Below are 18,418 nucleotides of genomic sequence, written 5' to 3'. Positions count from 1 at the left end.
AGGCGTCTGTCTTTCTTTAAACGACTGACAGTAAAATTAATTTAATTTCCTTCCTTACAGTCTGAGTTGATTTATTTGAGCCATTATTTTTTCAAGAGCTCAAATTATGGAACACAAGTCATAATAGCTACTATAACGTAAAAACAATTAAAGTTTTAGTATGGGATAAAACAAATGCGCAGTTTCTCTTTCAAAATATTGAAAACATATTCCTACTTATTTACAAAATAAACATGCCTTGTGTTTCTATCAAGGGGCTGCAGAAACTCCGTTACAACTTCTTTTATTGTGAAGCTGCAGTGCGATAAATTAAAATATATATATAAATAAAAAAATAAAAGGATTAAACACAAAACCGGAAGTTATTCATATTTAAAATTTAGTAAGGTGTTTATGTAAAAATCCTATTTAATTTTTATAACTTTGACTTTAAACATAGCAACAGACTCTGAGATTATTATTAATCTAAATTTGGCCAAGATAAACATAAACAAGAAGTTTATTTGATCAACTCGAAAATATGTTGCAAAGAAATTCAAGAATGTAGAATATTGCAACTTATTATAAAATAATGGTTAAGAGAAATAATTCATCAAATATTCATCAAACACTGAAAAAATCAGTTCATAAAATATTAGAACAAAAACACAAAAAATATAATTTTACACGGTTTCGTTTTATTTTGAAAAGGCCTCGCCGGAAGTTCCGTACGGGTGCGGCCTCGCTGGTCTCCGCGGTTTGTTATTGATGGCCGTGCAGCCATTTCCATGCAATGCTAAACAGAATATTCGACCTATTTAGTGAGGTTATGCGAATTGTTATTAAACAAGGGGGTATCTTCTTAATTTATTGGCTGTTATAACTTTGTTTTCGGTTTGTTTGTCTGCATATCACGTAGCGTTAGCCTCCGCAGCTTTCCGTGTCTCGTGATTAAAGGTAAGCGAAAGACAGCTGCTACCTAGCTAAGAGGCTAAGGCTAGCAAGGCTAATTTAGTTTAATGTGTATTTTATTCTCTGGTAACAAGGTGAACAGCATGTTTGTTGGTATCGCAGGGTATTTTAACTGCATTAGTTATAAATTACTTCTTCAATTATTCATATTTTAGATTTTTCACTAGCGGAAAGCTAACAAAATAAAACCTTAATACAAAAAGCTAAACTACAAGCATTGTGAAAACTTTTTATTTCGAAATTGGCGTGTTTCCATGGAGCTAATTTATTTTAAAAACAAACAAATATGACCAGTGGAAACGCAGCTAATGACTTTTCCTTTAATTCAAATGTACCATTATTTAAATGTAAATACTTTCTGAAATAAACGCGTTACATGAACTGAGTAAACATGTGTCTGAATGTAAAAGTGTAAAATCAGATCGCATGTTTCCCGTTCAGGTTGGAAACATGTCCAGACCGAGGTCCAGATCTCCGCATTACAGGTATTTTTATCTACCGGAGTCAAGTTACCCACCAATTCAGATCTAACGAAACTGGTGTGAAAGGTTTGTGCTGCACCTGTTTTAGTTTGTGCTGCACCTGTTTTAGTTTGTGCTGCTTTTCCTCAGAATATATCACTGAAAGTTAATATCTTTGTCTGTATCACCACAAATTTAAATTTAAATCGACACAAATTTTATACAATTGGGCTCAAATGTTTGTGCTTCATTTGTTCAGTTAAACATTCTTTTGTGCCGCAGAGGTTTAAGGAATTAAGAAAATTAATGGTAAATTAGTGTGTCCTTACTTTTACTGCACAAACAAACCAGTTTTGATGAATTTGTAGTAGGTGGGGTAACTTCACTCAGGTTCTTAACTCCAGTTAATTCCTGTAAAACTGCAACATTTATTCCACTTTTCTTATTTTGCCTCATTAGATGACGTTTGTTTGCTTCCTGTTTCAGGAGATTTCCCTGGGAAGAACCGGACTTTGATCCCCGGAAAGTAATCGCGGAACTGGACGGGAATCCTCGGGACCGGGGCCGCCACCCCAGAGAGGGTCCGGATGACTATAGGGGGCCCTACAGGGAGGACCGGTACCGAGATGACCCGAGAAGATCTCCGTACCGAGACGAGCTTCACTTCGGGCACCTGCGACACCCGGACCACGACGAGTTCGACCACTGGGGGGCGTCGCTTCACCGTGACGACATGCGTTTTGAGAACTGCAGTTTTTCCCCGCGGGACGAACGGTTTGACGACTTTCAGAGGTTTGAAGACAGAGGGGATGGGCCTCCGCCGCTGCTGCCGGGCTTATCGCCCAATTCGCGGTTGGACCAGCGGCAGAGGAAGGCGGGGCCGGGCTGGAGGAGGGAGGATGCGGGCCGGGATCAGGGCGGGTTCAGAGGCTTCAGCCCTGGTATGAGGGCAGACCTGGAGAAAGGAGGGCGGTTCCCTCAGCAGCAGAACAGACACTACGACAGGAACCCGCTTTTCAAACGACCATGGCGACAAACGGACGGCGCCGCTGATCACCCGGGGTAAATCTGGGAGCAAAATCTGGAAAATCAAGATTTCAAAGGATTCTCACCTTTCCCTCTGTAACTGGAGATTCCTCACTGTCTCGAATCCTGTTAGCTTCACTAACGAGTAGCAGAGCTAGGAGTCATTGCATGATTTACTTTTTAACCCGTTTCTGTATGAAGTAATGTATGAATCTTCCTGTCACTGTGTCTCCATGTTTGAACCGTGTCACCTCCTCTTATGCCACCACAGGTTCAGGGAGGAAGAGGAGATTGAGGACTTTGGGGGCCGTGGTTACTCTGTGGACAGACCCAGAGGTGGGTTTAGAGGACGCAGTCGGGGCAGCTTTCCCCGCCGGGACGCGGGGCGGTTTGCCAGAGACCTTGGCATGGAGGCCAACGGGAATCGGTTCGATCATGACGCTAGCTTTGAGCGGCCGCCAAGTCCGCCGGAGCATTTCAGGAGGGAAGATGGCGCCCGCCGCCCACATTTCCACGAAGACTCACGGGAATCTGACTGTCAGGAGCCGAGCAGGAGGAGTCCTGACTCTCACAGATATGGAAACCAGGGAAACCAGCGTTGGAGGGGGCGAGGGCGGTACAACCACGGTCCCAGGGGACGGACCGGACCCCACAGGTACCAGCCGCGGTACGCGGACCTCCCACAGGCTGAGCAGAGGCGTGACTGCCCCCCCTTCAGGGACGACGAACCCGGCTGGGAGGACCGAGACGCCCTGTCGCCATGGAGACGCAGCCGCTCCCAAAGCCTGGACCCAAACGAACGACCAGAACGGCCGCCGTCGGCCAAAAGGGGATGGAACGAGCCTCAAAACGATGGCGCGGCAGTCATAACAGAGGAAACGCTCACCATCAAGGTGGACATGAGTCGACCCGTTAACAAGAGCAGGTAAGAGGTCAACCAGGGGTCAGGGGTGAAAGTTCACACTTATTTTTTCTGATAAACAAACCCAACTCGGAGTACGAAGAGGAAGAGATTGATCAAGATGGAGCTGAGCGCAACTTACCCGAGTTAGTCCTCTGTGTGCATCTTCGACTTTAAACAAACGCAAGATGGTCGACGAAAAGGAAGGAATGGAGCTGAACCCGGGGTGAGGGGTGAAAGTTCACACTTACTTTTTCTCAAAACAAACATGGATGGACGAATAATCCGAACATCCGTGGATGGAGTCAAGATGGAGGTGAACGTAACTCACCCAAGTTATTCCTCTGTGTGAATCTTTGACTTCATCGTCCTTTTGTCTCAAAACAAGATGGACGACGAAACAGGAAGAGATTGGTCAAGATGGAGCTGAATGCAGGTCAACCTGGGGTGAGAGGTGAAAGTTCACATTTACTTGTTTTCAAAAACAAGGACAAGATGGAGGATGAAAAGGAAGGGATTGGTCAAGATGAAGCCGAATGCAACTTACCCCATTTATTCCTCTGCATCTTTGCCTTCATCGTCCTTTTCTCTCAAAACAAGATGGAGGACAAAGAGGAAGTGGAGATGGCATTGAACTCGTCTTTTGTGTGTTTTTCATCTGGAAGTGAGGAACAGTGAGTTCATCTGGATTAATCCCAGACGTTGTCATGGCAGAGTCCGACTGTAGCGCCACGATGTCTCGTAAAGCCCCAGTTCGTCCCACTGGTCCCAACTGGATCCATGAGGAATAATATTGGAAAGCTTCAAGTTTTAACAAAAAGGAGAAAAATACAAAATGTCTTCTGCAATAAAACCTTCTGAAGTTCAAAACCTCAAGAACTTGTGAAAGTTTGAGGAAAGGACCGGTACCGGTCAACGTGGACGAGACTTTGTCCTTTTTACAGGAATCATGTCCGATTCAAAGTGTTCGCTCAGCTAACCTGAGATTATCTACTGGATTTTATTTTATGCTTTGCTGTTTCATTTTTTAAATCTGGATTAAATTCTACTGGAAAGACGATTCGTTCTGCTCTGATGTTCACCAACATGGCGGAAAGCTTCACTTCAAAGTTGATGTCATTCAATCAGTCAAGTTTATTTTTTTTTAACACATTTCAGCAGCAAAGTGCTTTAGATCATAAAAACATCTTTCAGCCAACGATCGAGAAACCAAGTCTGGCTGAGGAAGTGTTTATTTCTCCCTTATAAGATGGAAGAACAGGAAGCGGACGATTCCTGCGGCGCTCCAGTTCCAAACCAGTTCCATAAACCAGGATTCAGTTCCATAAACCAGGATTCAATCCTCACTGACCATAAATGGTCTCATGATGTTCAGGTTGGAGATCAAGAACCAGGAACTTGGTTCTGTTGCAAAGAAACCTGGAGATCTTCTCTTTCTGGAAGCTGGAACTGGAAACATGTCGGCCTCTGTGGTCTCCTGCTTTGGTTTCTCTCACGTTGAACATGAGATTCCCAGCAAAGCTGCAGGAACCTGATTGGCTGCTGCTGAAAGTCAAACCTGTTCTAACAGGAAGTTCTGGGATTCAGGCTTTTAAAGTCACACTGATTGAAAAACTGATGAGAAGAAACCTAAAGCTGAACGATCACAAGAAGCAAAACGGTGGAAATCAAATGGGAACCAATCATCTAAGGCAAGAAGTTTCATTTTTAACGGTTTAACGTCCAAACGGGACAGAAGCAGATCACAGAAATTCTGCCTGATTCATTTTTAAGAAAGTTTTCTCAAAGTGACGAAGGATCCATTAACAAAACGCCTAAACATGGCCGATCGTTCTTCCTTCATACGCCTGGATGACGCATCATAAACGATCCAAACTGCTGGATTTTTTTTTTTTTTTAATTTAGGCATCTCTTGAATTTAACATGAGCAAAAGAACATTTTTATTCATACATAAATATAACCCCAGACAAAACACACATATAATGGATGAAGAAGAAAAGATCAGACCAATGGACATAAAGACCAGAGATTCTCCAAATGACTTTGACACGACCTCTTGGTTGAGTTGGAATCGTTTTGGACTAAATGTAAAAGATCAACAATTCATCGAGCTGCTTCTCATTAAACTGATGATCTTCTCAATTGTGAAATTCCACATAAAGTTTGTTTCTTGCGTGAGGATGTGATGCAATGTTTCACTTCCAAAACAGTTCCTTGAGATGACAAACTATTCAAGAAAGATATCTAAGATTCAGTCTTGGGACATAAAGGAAGGTCTTCACCAGTCATCTGACCAATCATAGCGCATCCTCCATGAGGATAATCCCTGAGGAACCAAATGGACTTTAACTGGAAAACGTTCACCTCATCCACTGGGATCAGGAAAATAACGATGATCCAAACCCGACCGAGGAAGCAGAAAATAATCTGTTCTGGTTTCTCTGAAGGAGAAAGTTGGTTTGAAATCAGGAGATTTCAGTTGATTTCTGAAAAATCAGGATCTGAAGGGAAAAGATCTTCAATCAATACGATAAAACAAAGGATGGATAATTATTGTGTATCTGATGACTGAACTCCAGCCTGCTAATCAAGCGTTGAGGAGTCGTCCTTTCATCCTTAAAGAAACATCTGTCTGTGTTTTTAACCGAAGCGGTGAGAATCAGGCCTGCCAGAACGAACTCAGGGAAAAATGTGGAAGTTCTCCATGATAAAACTAAACATTTCTGCAGAAACCAGTGAAATGAAGACGAAACAAACATCTTAAAGTTGAATAATGTTGCTGATGTGTTTCAGTCAAAAGCTTTCGAAGGAAGAAATGGATCCAACATGATGAAGAAATGGAAACAATCTGGACCTGAGAGACGATCCAGAAGAACCTCCTCATGGAGGAAGAGGAAGATGATGATGAGGAAGCCTGATCCTGCTGTGGGAAGCTTCATTCTGGCTGGAAAACCATTAATCTGGACCAGAACGCCGACATGAGATATTAAAAGAAGTGTGAACTTTCACCCAGACCTGAACTCACCTGTTAGCCGTACCTGTCCTTAGAGCCCCTGTACGCTGGTTTAGCTAGCCTGTTAAACTAGCAGCCGGTCCTCAGTTTGACTCATGAGACTAAAGTTACATGTGGAAGTCATGAGAGGAAAGGTGAGTTTATTGGGTAAGGTAAAAGTCTTTCTGCTCAGTTTACCGTTTAATATTCCTCATAATTAGCATTTAGCTGTAGTTTTTGTTGAGAAAAGCAAACTTTTTGGTTTTTCAGACATTTTAGATGTTAAAATGTATTTTTAGTGGATTTTCAAATTGGCAGTATAAAATAAAATCAACTTTTTTGAGCTTTACATCCTGCTGTAATGTCTTTCAAGAACAAACATGGATTTCTGTTTTAATTCCTTAATGCATGCTTGAGAGATAGTTTGATCTCCATGGCAACCATTCACCTGCAGAACACCTGGGTGGACCGAGCTCCGCCTTTGAGATGAAACTCCTTCAGACTAGCCAACAGCAATTAGCAAACATCTGCTGCTTTTCAGAGCAGCTAAAAATGTTAAAGCTTCCTGGAGGCGGAGCTTCAGGAAGAGCAGGAGGTGTTAAAGAGACAGATTCCCGATTTAAAGGCATTACAAATTTCTTTTAAGTCATATTTGATATATTTTTATCACTGAAGTGCCTGGAAGTCTCCTAATTCTGCCCCTTTAAGGCTGACAGTAGTTTGAATCTAAATGAGTAGAGTAAGTGGCTCACTGTTGTGCTGACGTCTCGTCCGGCAGCGCGCTCTGCTACTCCTCAGACCGCCAGCTGTCTCTGGACCTGGTCAACGTGGGCCGCCAGCGCCTCGACTTCCTGCCCCTGCTGGAGCATTCAGGGACGTACCGGGAGAACGCCGCGCACTCCGGGACTTTTGCACAGGAGATCATCACGCTGGTGCACTTTGTCAAAGGTTAATGTGCATTAAAATCTTCATAGGACCAGAAAACCTGAATATTTAGGGGAAAAGCTGCTTTTCATGGAAAATGAACCTTTTGAACCTTTTTGTTCTTCTGTTTTGGTTTCTACTGCTTTTAAAAACAGACCAAGCTCTTGGTTTTGCTTTCATCAAATCAAATTACATTTAATTATGTTTTTAACATATTTCTTACAGTGAAGTCCATGTTGTTCTGAGTCTAACGTGTCACTTCCTGTCTCCACAGAGCAGTACTTCCGGGGTGACGGGGTCACTCTCACTGAGCGCTTCTCCGCGCCTCAGAAAGGAGGCTACGCTGACGACGAGCTGGAGGAGCTGACGCTGCACCAGAGGTTCAGCTCCAACAGGTCGGGTCATGTGACCTCTGTGACATCACACTTCCAGGAACTTTGTAGCTGACAGCCATCTTGGTGGGCAGTCACTATGACAACAATAAACAACCCAGAAGATTAGCACTAGCTCCAAGTACATTACAACTACATGAGTACTCTACTCAACTCTGTGTAATACTAAGAGAAACATCAGCGATATTTACTGCAGTGCTTTCTGTGAGTTAGCAAACGTAGCTTAGCTAATGTAGCTTTTATCTGCTAGCTAAGACAGACATGTAGCCTATGTGTAGATACAAGTCCTCTGCCAGTTAGAGTTCATAGGTCCTTTAAGAAGGACCTATGAACTGAGAATACATGACGTTTACAAAAACGACGTTTGCGTGTCGGAGGATTTCAGGCTGTGAAGCTCCTGCATGTCAACATTCTTCATGTCATCGTAGGAGAACGGAGGCATTATCCGTTTCCTGGGTCGATCCCCACGGCGGCCATTTTGTTGATATACATTTCTCATCCACATTGGTCATTAGCATCAGCATATTTAGTTTTTTCCGTCTGGAAGCCATGTGGTTCAGCTGTGCTTTGCTGCGTTTGCCTACCAAGATGGCGGCGGCTCACTTCCAGTTCAGATCTGTACTGGCTGCTGATGGAACAGCGTAACGTTTTAGTTCTGGTTCCAGAGGCTTCAGTCTGAACATGGACTCTATTCTGGACGATGAGGATGACGAGCCGCTCTTCTTCAGACTGGGATCCATGCAGGTGGGGATGAAGCTGGTGAAACTGGTTGGACTGGTGACGGTTACTGGTCTCTAAATACGGTTCGTCCGCTGACAGGAAGTGAGTAAGCAGCCGCAGCGAGGTCCAGGCGACCTCCGGCACGACCTGGAGCGGCGGCGTCAGGAGAAGCTGGAGGCGGTCAAGGTCACCATCGAGGGCAGCAGCTTCTCCCAGCGCTCCCAGTGGTCAGTTCATACTGGAAAACTGTAACCAGGGTGAAAACACCCGGTTAACGCTCGTTTGTTTCAGCGAGCCGGACCTGACGCCGCCGATGGACCCGGACGGGTTCTGGCCCACGGAGCAGAACCGCAGGAGAGACGGCGGCACGGTGAGGCGCACAGGAAGTCAGCCGCTGCTCACAGGAAGTAGAAATCCGCCAACATGGTTGTGTTGTGCTGCAGGGACCCAGGAGGGGAACGTTTCACCGACCCAACATGGGAACGCAGCACAGAAATAATCACTTCGGAAACCAGAGGCAGAACCTGCACAGCAACCCGGCAGGTAACGCACAGTCCACCTTAAAACACGATTTATCGGCATCAACGTATCGTATCGGCCGATGTTCGTCTTTTAACTCATCGGTCCGATAAATAGAACTGGACAGAATATGAACCTTAATTAATGGATTAATTAGGTGATATAATTCGGTTAATTCAGCAGATTTTCAATTTAGCCACTTAAGACATTAAAAGATGCAAATAAACAAATTAAATTACTTTTTAAAACTAGAAGATAAACATTTATTTCCCAAAATGCAGTAACATAACATTTCTTTAGTGAATATGAAGATAAAATGGCCACTCGAGAGTTTTGGCTGAAACAGATTCACATTTTTTATCTTCAAAGCAAAATATTTATTTATTTCATAGTTTTTGGCTTAATTACAGCTCTGAGATGTTTTTTTACTAAATTACATTTTTTTGCAGTTAATTGATCACTGAATTAGTTGAAGATTAATCTGTATTAATCTAATGAATTGCTTTATATAAATATTTTTTTAGACATTCACAATTCAAATCCCATAATGTTTATAAAAACATTTCTTTGAGTAAAATGTTGACATTTTACTTTGTTGTATTAATGTGATGCAATAAGAGACAAAAACAAATTAATTTCTGAAACAATTTATTCAACACTGAACATTTTTAATCAGGCTTCTGCAGGACGCCTATTACAGCTTAGTGATATTTACTGACTGTTGTAAAAACATTAAACAATTTATTTTCTTCATAATAAATTAGAAATATATGATAAAAGCTCAGAAAATATCTATTTTTTACATTAAATGGACAGAAGGGTTTTTTTCTCATGTTTTTTCTATTTTTGTTGTGAAGTTTGCATTTATTTAAAAATGAGTTTTATCAGAACAATAATTATAACACTAACTTTTTATGGTAAAATATCGATGAAGTGATTAATTATTGGTTTGTTTCTGATAACATTCTGGAAACATTTGAACTGGTTCTTGTTTCAGGTCCAAACTGGTGATCAGGTTCTGAAGAGCGACTCCGTGTAAAGATGGAGGTCAGCAGGAAGTCAAAGGAAGCACTTCCTGTTTCATCAGCATCGGCTCAGTTCATGTTCTAGCTTTCTAGTTCTATGTTCTCCTGTTTGGGTTAAATCTTCTCCCAGCTTCTCTGGAAAGTTATTTTTAATAAAATACACGTCAAAAATCTTGATTCCTGTTTTTATTTTTCAACGTAATTAGGATTTATAATCTGACCAGATTAGCAGATTATACCAGATCAAAACCAACCTAAAGTTTTTCCATAAATTTAAAGTTCTGGTTTGTAAACTGATAAATTTCTCATGAAGTTACATTATTCTGGTAAACTTTGTGTTTTATATAACATTATCTTTTTTCTGCTTTGTGATTTTCTTTGCATCATTACGCTCTCTCTGCTCTACGACTTTTAATTACAACTTTTAGTTTATTCATGTCTTTTCACTTTATTACATCTTTGTTTTATGACTTTTCAAAGTTTCTTCCATTTTCTTTATTGTAAAATAATTAATGTTCAGCTGGTTTATCAGAAAATTCAACATTTTGTAATTCATGGATTATAAAACATTTGAAGCAAAAATATTTAAATTGGGAGGAAACAATCAGTTCAGTGGCGCCACCATCAGTCCGGCTCAGGAAGTGAGAAACTGCCACACGGCTGAGAGGAGTTAAGATCTTTATTGGAAACCCGGCAAAACATCATCGCACATCTGCATCCAAGTGGGACAGAGCAGCGGCTCCCAAAGCGCAGACAGGAAATAAAAATAATCTGCTATAAGCTCATATATAATCTGACTCTGAGGTGTGTGAAGGATAAGCTCTGAGTGAACTGGGAACACTGGGAACCTGGTTTCACCGCAGAGCGAACCGACGAAACAAAAGAAACGACAGACTAAGGAGGGATCGCCTTCATGGTTCAGTCCAGAACCCGTCCGGTTCCGCCGACTCAGCACTTTATCAGCAAACCGACACATTCGGTTCAGTTTCTAAATCCCACATGCTGTGAAATTAATCATAATACATTTTTTTTTTTAATAATAAAAAAAAAGATGGCGTGTTTGGAGAGAGAATGTCAACAAAACGAAACAGTTTTGAGGAGAAAAACGGAAACGCTCCGTCGTCCCGCCGCAGCGTCTCACTTTCATCCAGAACCAAAACTACCGATGGAGTAACTATACAGAACATTAATAAACCGGGTTTGGACTGTCACAGGTTCATCTTTAATATTAATAATAATAAAAAAATGGTGATTATTTGCAGAATCGGCTGAAAACATATCAATCGGAGCTTCTGTAGTAAAATCCTGCCTTCCTCCTTCAGCCGCAGCGTTTTAGATCTGCAACATGAAAATAATCAATCATCAATAATGGAAGATAAACCAGTGTAACTTCAGATGATAAACAGCAGCAGAACAATAAACCGCTTCTTAAAAAAATTCTACTTTCTGAGACGCTGAGCTTACATCATCGATATCCTCATCATCGTCGCCGATGTCGTCGAACTGGATCTCGTCGTCGTCTCCGGGTCCGAAGGTGTCCGTCTCGTTGATTTTAGCTGTGAAGAAAAACAAGTCAGAATATTTTACAGTCTGGCTGCAGGTCGGCGTTTATTTATCAATCTATTAATCGTTTGGACAATTATTCCCTCTGGTTTCAGTTAAAACCAGCAGAACTCCAGCAGAACTCCAGCAGACACACAGACTGTTTATTAATATTTTAACAGTTTAATTGGGTTTTTTCAATACATTCTGGCTCAACCGGCCCTTTAAGAGCATTCGAACATCCTGGTTACTGAACCACTGAGAAGCAGTTCTGTTCAGGACCGGTTCTACTGGCGACCCACTTTAAACTCACCGTGTTCTGGAAGTTCTCCGTAAGCCTTCAGACTCCGGGCCTCGTCTGCGTTGTACTTCAGGATCACGTCGGCTTTTGTCCTAGAGGAAAAAACACAAAAACGGTTCTGATCCGGGAGGATTACTGGGACAGAAAATCTCACATTTTTATACTAGATATGATTTTTATTTATTTATTTTCTAAAAGAAAAAAAATGTGGAATGATTCCCAGTCAGTGGAGGAAGTCAAACTGGTCCCAGTTGCTCACCTGGTAATCCCTCAGCCCCACCAGGATGATGTCAGACGTGTTTATCCAGACCTGGAGGACGGAAACAAAGAGGTCAGCCGAGGTCAGAGGAGGTCCCACGACCTCTGTGACCTCTACACAATCGGGCCGCCGCAGTGCCGACTCGGCGTTTCTCCGACCTTTTTCCGGAGCTTTCCTCTGATGTGGCAGAGCCGCTTGGTGCCGTCGAAGCACATGGCCTCCAGGCGGCCGTTCCCCAGCATCTTGATCACCTGAGCGTATTCTGGAAGAGACGAGTCATCAGAGCCTTAAAGCTACAGGAAACAGGAAACGGCTCCGTTTCGCCGCCTCACATTGTAACAGGACTGAGCAATAAATCAACAGTAAACGTGATGGATACGTAATATCAGTAGATAATATTCAATATGATCCTAAACGGTGCACTGCTTGCCTGCCTAGCAACAACCTGCTAAGTAACTCCAGCAGTTTAAAGTTTTACTTCATAACGACTTAAAAACAACCAAATGGAGTAAAAAGTGGATGAAACAGCAAAGATCAGCCCAGCAGTCAGACACATGTTCAAAACTGATCAATAAGTATTGATACTGAAACAATTATATTGTGATGAGGTTTTCAGCCATATTGTCTTCATTATATCCTCTCAAAATAATTGCTGAGACAATTTATCATGGAGTGAAATGTAATAATTTGGAAATGATTAAACGGATGTAGCAGTAAATTTGTTCAGCTGACAGATAAATATTTTAGTTTCTAGTTTTTGGGTGCCACGCCCCTTTCTGATGTCACCCTGGGCAACCGCCCAGGTGACAAACATGATTTCAAAAAATGTCTTCAGATTGTAAGACTTTATTGATGTGCATCACATTCTCAGACAAAAGTGACTTTGAGGAGTAAGCCTGAAACAGCTAATCGTGATTAATCAATCAATTATTAAAATCTCTGGTCTGGTTCTGGCCGTTTGGGTCAGCAGAACTCACCCTGTCCGTCCTCCTTGAACACCAGCTCTCTCTTCTCAGACTCATTCTCGTTCTTTCCACGTCGCCGATTCTTTCCTCCTTTACCTGCAGGCAGAGCGAGAAAACGTCAACGCCTGAACATTAAAACGAGACAAAACTTTAACTTTCCACATTTATTCAAACCAAAACACGACTGAAAACTTTAGAAGGAAAAGGTTTTAAATCTGGACGGAAATAAATCCACTTATTAATTAATCACATTTTGGGGTTTTGAAGATTTAATTTCTGGAAAATCTGGATGTTTTTGGAGTGATGTCAGGGCGGCCATCTTGTTTTCCATCTTGTATTTATTTGGACTTTGAATTCAACTCCATGACAGAATATGAAGGGAAAGTTCAGTTTGTTTTTGGAGGACAAACTGTGGTCTGGGGGCCACTTGTGGCCCCTGGACTGATCTTGTGTGGCCCACGACTCCAACATGATACGAGTTATTAAGATTTAAATCTTGTTTTTGTTGTTCAGAATTTACCAGAAAAGTTTAATTATTTTCAGTCAGGCTTTAGAAACTCATACCTTCGTTTTACTGAAGTAAATCTGTAAAAATTATTTTAACGTTTGGATCTAATGTACATCCAGAAAATAAAGAACATTACTCATTTAATTAAATATTACAACTTCACTTATTGACTGGGTTAAACAAAGTCAGTATTTTGTTGGTTGTTTTTGCCTCTTTATGCTTCACAGATTAAATGAAGCTGAACTGGGATGAAACTGGGATTAATGCAAATGACACAACCTGCAGGAAACGTGTTGAAACCTGTTCATTAAGCTCTGACTGATTCATGTCTGTTTATTATGGGATTTAATAAACTTCTTCAGACAAGGAGTCCAGAAAGTCTCAGACGTTTCCATCTCTGACGCTATCCTGACCTTTCACCTTTAGAGCTCCAGTTATCAGAGATTGGGTTCTAGAAACGATGAATTCACACAGGAAACAAATCCTACTCTGATGTGTAAAAATAAAAACAGCTGCTTTGAGTTAAATCTCTAATGTATGGAAGGCCCAGAGGGCCAAAAAGCAGCTCAATTTGCCCTTTTATTGTGAATATTTATCTGTGGATTAATAAAATAAAAACAGGCACACAGGTTATGTGAGGAAGATAAAAGGACCCTGTTTAAATCTAAATACTGGTTTTTACATTTAAAGTAAGAAATAAAGTCTGTAAACATGTACAAACATTTTTCAATATACTTTTTTTCAGAATTATTCTGATATAAACAGAATCTGGATAAATAGTTTCCATCTATTCATCATGTAAGTACATATTTTGTCTTTTTTGTCCATTATTTTAGAAGAAAACATTTAACCAATTAAAATACGCCATCTGAAGCTCTGTGTAATTAAAACTCATTATACAAAACAGATCATTACAAACGATGAACCCTGAGCTTCATGGGACTGTTTTACAATGACATCACGTCTTCAGTCAGAGGCTTAACCAGAGCCGCTATAACACAGCCTGCTACAGGAGATTCTTCATTTCCACAGCATCTATAACAACTCTATGAATCTCTGAAAACATGAGTTACAACATTTTATTTATTTTTCAGGTCAATATTTTTTTTATATTGAATTTGAAAAGTAACTACAATAAACATGATTTCAGAAAGTCTAGAGAACTATTGATAAAACCAACTTTAAAAGGTAAACTTTGACTCTACAGAAGTAAAATAAAGATATGTAGTCATTCCTGGTTGTTTAAGGTTAAATGGGAGTTTTTGCCTTTAAACTTATTAAAAACACAGAAGTTGGAGCTTAAATTTGCTTCTGTAACTTTAATCAGCAGATAATTATTCTGTCGAGCTGATTAGCTCACATGAAACTCAATGGGAAGCTCAAATAAAACCTCTACATTATGTTAACAGTCTGTGTTCAATCAGAAGTGTGTTATTAGGTCAATTTAGATAAATATTGAACAGATGTCAGAAGGCCAGTCCGGGTGAAGCTTAGCTGTGTCAGCTAGCTAGCTACGAGCTAACCGTCTCTAAAGCTCAAACAGCTTCAAAAGACTTTAATTAACTTCATTAATGTGAATTTTCAGAGTTCATTTTAAACTCGAACCCTGTGGATAACCAATAGCGCACCCCGTTGCCTGCTGCTAACGGAGTTAGCCGGCCCGGGTCACGTTTTCCACACGGCGGGCTAAACTACCGCAGAGCAGTAAATGCCTCCATTTTCGGCCTTTTACCTTTATTTTTGGGCATATTCCTTTACACCAGGTTCGCTTCAACCCTCCTCGGTACAACCGGCGGCTGGTAGATGTTTACAAACGTCAGACAGGATCAGATTTAAACTGAACTGAACGGAGCCAGAAGCTAGCTGCTTAGCGCCGAGTCTCTGTGTCTGTGTGCGCAAGCGCAGGACAGCGCGTTCAGAACTGCAGGGCTTTATTGAAAACCGTGACGCAGCTCAGTTTGACGGTAAATACGAGAGCCAAGCCGCCATGTTGGGAGTGGCAGATTTATCACAACTGGAAAAAGAATCACGGAGTTAAACAGGGACAAACATAGATTACTGTATTTAATACCAAACTATATTTAAAGAAGATAATGCCGAATTTTTTAAAATATATTTTGATGTCAACAAAGTTTCCATCCAGCTCTTTAATTTCCACATAAGCTTTATCATCTGATTTACAAGAATAATTTTCAGCATAAATTCTTAATTTGGAATTACAAATATGTTACCTATAAAACAATATTTTATGAGAAATTGTTTCAAGACACCAATATTTTTGTAACTTATGTATGAAAAAGGTTATTTCTGGGAATGTTTAGTCAAGAGAAAATAGTTTTTTATATGATTCCAATTGATTTTTATAAAGGTGTTACAAAAAAATAGAATAAATACCACAAAAGAAAAATAAATTAAATAATTGCATTGATATTTTGGATAAAATATGTGATAACAAAACTCTCAGATAACCAATTATCACTCATTTTCAGTTATATTAAAAACTGTATGAATATTAACAGCTCATTGATTTGGACTTGGACAAGTACTTGGTCACCAACTTCAAAATAATTCACCAAATATATCCAACATTTAAATTAAAAAAAAGATAAATGGAAAGGACTTGGAAGAATCAATTTCACTTCTAACTACAAGCTAAATGCTTTTGAACCAGGAAATAAATTGCTACCAACAGCTTCTGGAGCTAACTGCCAAATACTTACAGCTAAAGGAAAAATAAAAGCTTAAAGTTTGTTCGACTTCTCCTTTAAAAGTCTGGATTTTCCAAACTGAAAAATATCTGGTGATTTCAGGTAAGATGATAACTGATCATGACTAATACGTACAACCCCTACAGAAAACAGTTACCCCATTTATAAGCAATATTTAACTTAAAAACATTTATGATCAAATTGGTTTTATAAAAGTTATTTTTCAAAATTTTTAACCAGTGAAAAAAAAGCAAAATAGAACATAAATTAATTGTTCTGAAACTCAATAAAAAGCAAAGGCATTTTATCGATTATTGTTTTTTATTGTTTTTTATAGAAAGTCCAACTCTGCAGGTACAAAAACAGAGAGCTGGCGTAGCAGCAGGGCTGAAAACATCTCTGACAGAATAAGACGAAAAGAGGAAGAGTGAGATGAAGAGAAAAAGCTATTTCTCTGTTTATAACTACAGAAAAGGTCATTTTATTTATCTCTCTTTATCCCAAAGCTGTACACTGACAGAAGAATGAACAAAATTCAAAATAAATCAATAGTTATTTATAAAACATAAAGAAACTCTGAAGTTTATCCCTTTACGATGACATTCAAACGATCACAGAAAGTTTTTAATGTTTCCATGATACAGAAGTGGGATTCCTGCTGTGAAGAAATTTATTTTTGCTTTTAAAAATTCAGTCGCAGACGTCAGTGGAGGCCCGATTTCACCAGTTAAAACAAATAAAGATCACAAAGTATCTTCAGAGTCTAAATGTGGACTTAAGAGTCATTACTGAAGAAAAGAGAAAAGACAATTTAAAAAGATTACATTTATGATAAATATTTATCATGTAAAGCACTTTAAACCTTGTTGCTGCAACGTGCTATACAAATAAAATTATTTGATTTGAAATATTTACGTTTAAATGTTATTTCAAGCTTGACTTCTGTGAGGAAACATTTGTTTAAATTTTTTCACATTTGATTTACCCAGAGAAAGACTCGTTTATGATTTAGACGTTTATGTGACGTGTTTAATATTTTTATTTCGGTGAAAATGGGCCTCCGAGGTCGTCAGTTTACAGTTTCTGACTTTTCACTTTCATTTGTCCTCCACCATTTTGCACCAGAAGCAAGGATTAATTTCACTGATGACTAATTCTTTGACCAATAGTTTGGTCAAAGAATTTAAATAAATACAGCGCCCCCTGGTGGCTGAGCTCGAGGAGTGTAATTCAGCTTCGGTTCAGACGGATTTATTTTCTGGAAAGATTAGTTTTCTGTTCAATCTACAGAACAAGCATGATGCCAATTGTTAGCATGGTGCTAACCGTTAGCATGGGTTAACAGTTTGTCCTCCCAGGTGAAGCCAACTGCTGGAATGTCTGTAATGTTTTTCTGCTCAGTTTTTAGAGGGTTTGCTACCAGAGAATCACGATCAACATTATAATCATCAGGCATAAATGCTGAACACAGATCACAGGAACGCAACACCAACAACGGAAGAGCTTGATTTCTAATCAAAACCTCCAGAGGTCACGTTTTTAAGACTTTGAGAGAAAAACAAAAATCTGGAAAGACAAACTGGACGTGTAAAATGTTCCGCTTTAACTCAGACAACGTCTGACAATAGGAGCGTTTTGTTGGCCTGTTTCGCTCGTGTTCCTGTGTTTTCCTCCTACAAAAATGCATCGTCTTGATTCGTAGAAACCTGAGTCACACGTTCATATTTACAGTGCTGTTGCACCGACGGCTCGTACTGAGAGGCAGAGATGCAGCTTCAGGCGGCGCTGCGAGGAAGCAGGCGGCTCTGGACCATCTAAAGATGGCGGACGGGAAACACTTCAAGCCGCTTTTAGATCCTGAAACGGTTCCTGAATATTCCTGTGAAAATCTGGGAGGGGATTTAAATCAGTGGTGCTCAGATTTCCTCCTGATAAATGCTTTTATTTCCATCATGGAAAAACAATAACTGGTAAGAACAAGTTGCCAAGGTGATTCCCGCCTTTTCCAGAAACATAACCAGAAGTTTCAGCCGCAAACGAACTGTGAAAACTGTAAGTTATAATTAATAATTCTTTACCGTGTGAAGCATAACGTTCCTGAAGCCACATAAGAAAAACTTTATATATCCACAGTGTTTTACAATATGGCGGCTAATAGAGACTCTTCAATGCTAATTTTGATAGAAATTACAATGGGATCAATTGTGAACTCTGACAGACACA

The 18,418-nt window shown here is 40.1% G+C and overlaps 2 protein-coding genes across 3 annotated transcripts; one reads left to right on the top strand and one right to left on the bottom strand.

The window, feature by feature from the left end:
• Positions 1-712: 712 nt before the first annotated feature.
• Positions 713-10,016, top strand: LOC129378897 (BCLAF1 and THRAP3 family member 3-like). 2 transcript variants are annotated; one of them, XM_055059401.1, is made up of 11 exons: positions 713-936; positions 1,393-1,436; positions 1,899-2,474; positions 2,710-3,363; positions 7,111-7,280; positions 7,531-7,651; positions 8,314-8,392; positions 8,468-8,595; positions 8,660-8,738; positions 8,812-8,911; positions 9,885-10,016. In XM_055059401.1, the coding sequence occupies exons 2-11, from the start codon at positions 1,402-1,404 to the stop codon at positions 9,896-9,898; spliced, it is 1,956 nt and encodes a 651-aa protein (XP_054915376.1). In that variant the 5' UTR covers positions 713-936; positions 1,393-1,401; the 3' UTR covers positions 9,899-10,016. The 2 variants fall into 2 exon arrangements, with proteins under 2 accessions (XP_054915376.1, XP_054915375.1); XM_055059400.1 differs by lacking the exon at positions 713-936 and having other exon boundaries at positions 1,302-1,436.
• A 557-nt stretch (positions 10,017-10,573) lies between these two features.
• Positions 10,574-15,389, bottom strand: LOC129378941 (eukaryotic translation initiation factor 1A, X-chromosomal-like). Its single transcript, XM_055059447.1, has 7 exons — positions 15,220-15,389; positions 12,992-13,075; positions 12,173-12,276; positions 11,998-12,065; positions 11,768-11,847; positions 11,377-11,468; positions 10,574-11,250 (listed from the first exon to the last, which is right to left on the bottom strand). The coding sequence occupies exons 1-7, from the start codon at positions 15,233-15,235 to the stop codon at positions 11,245-11,247; spliced, it is 450 nt and encodes a 149-aa protein (XP_054915422.1). The 5' UTR covers positions 15,236-15,389; the 3' UTR covers positions 10,574-11,244.
• Between the last annotated feature and the right edge of the window lie 3,029 nt (positions 15,390-18,418).

Source organism: Poeciliopsis prolifica, unplaced genomic scaffold (genome assembly GCF_027474105.1).
Source record: "Poeciliopsis prolifica strain line A6 unplaced genomic scaffold, Auburn_PproV2 SCAFFOLD054, whole genome shotgun sequence".
Lineage (NCBI taxonomy): Eukaryota > Metazoa > Chordata > Actinopteri > Cyprinodontiformes > Poeciliidae > Poeciliopsis > Poeciliopsis prolifica.
Note: the sequence above shows the minus strand (reverse complement) of the source record. Positions and strands in the feature narration are given on the sequence as shown.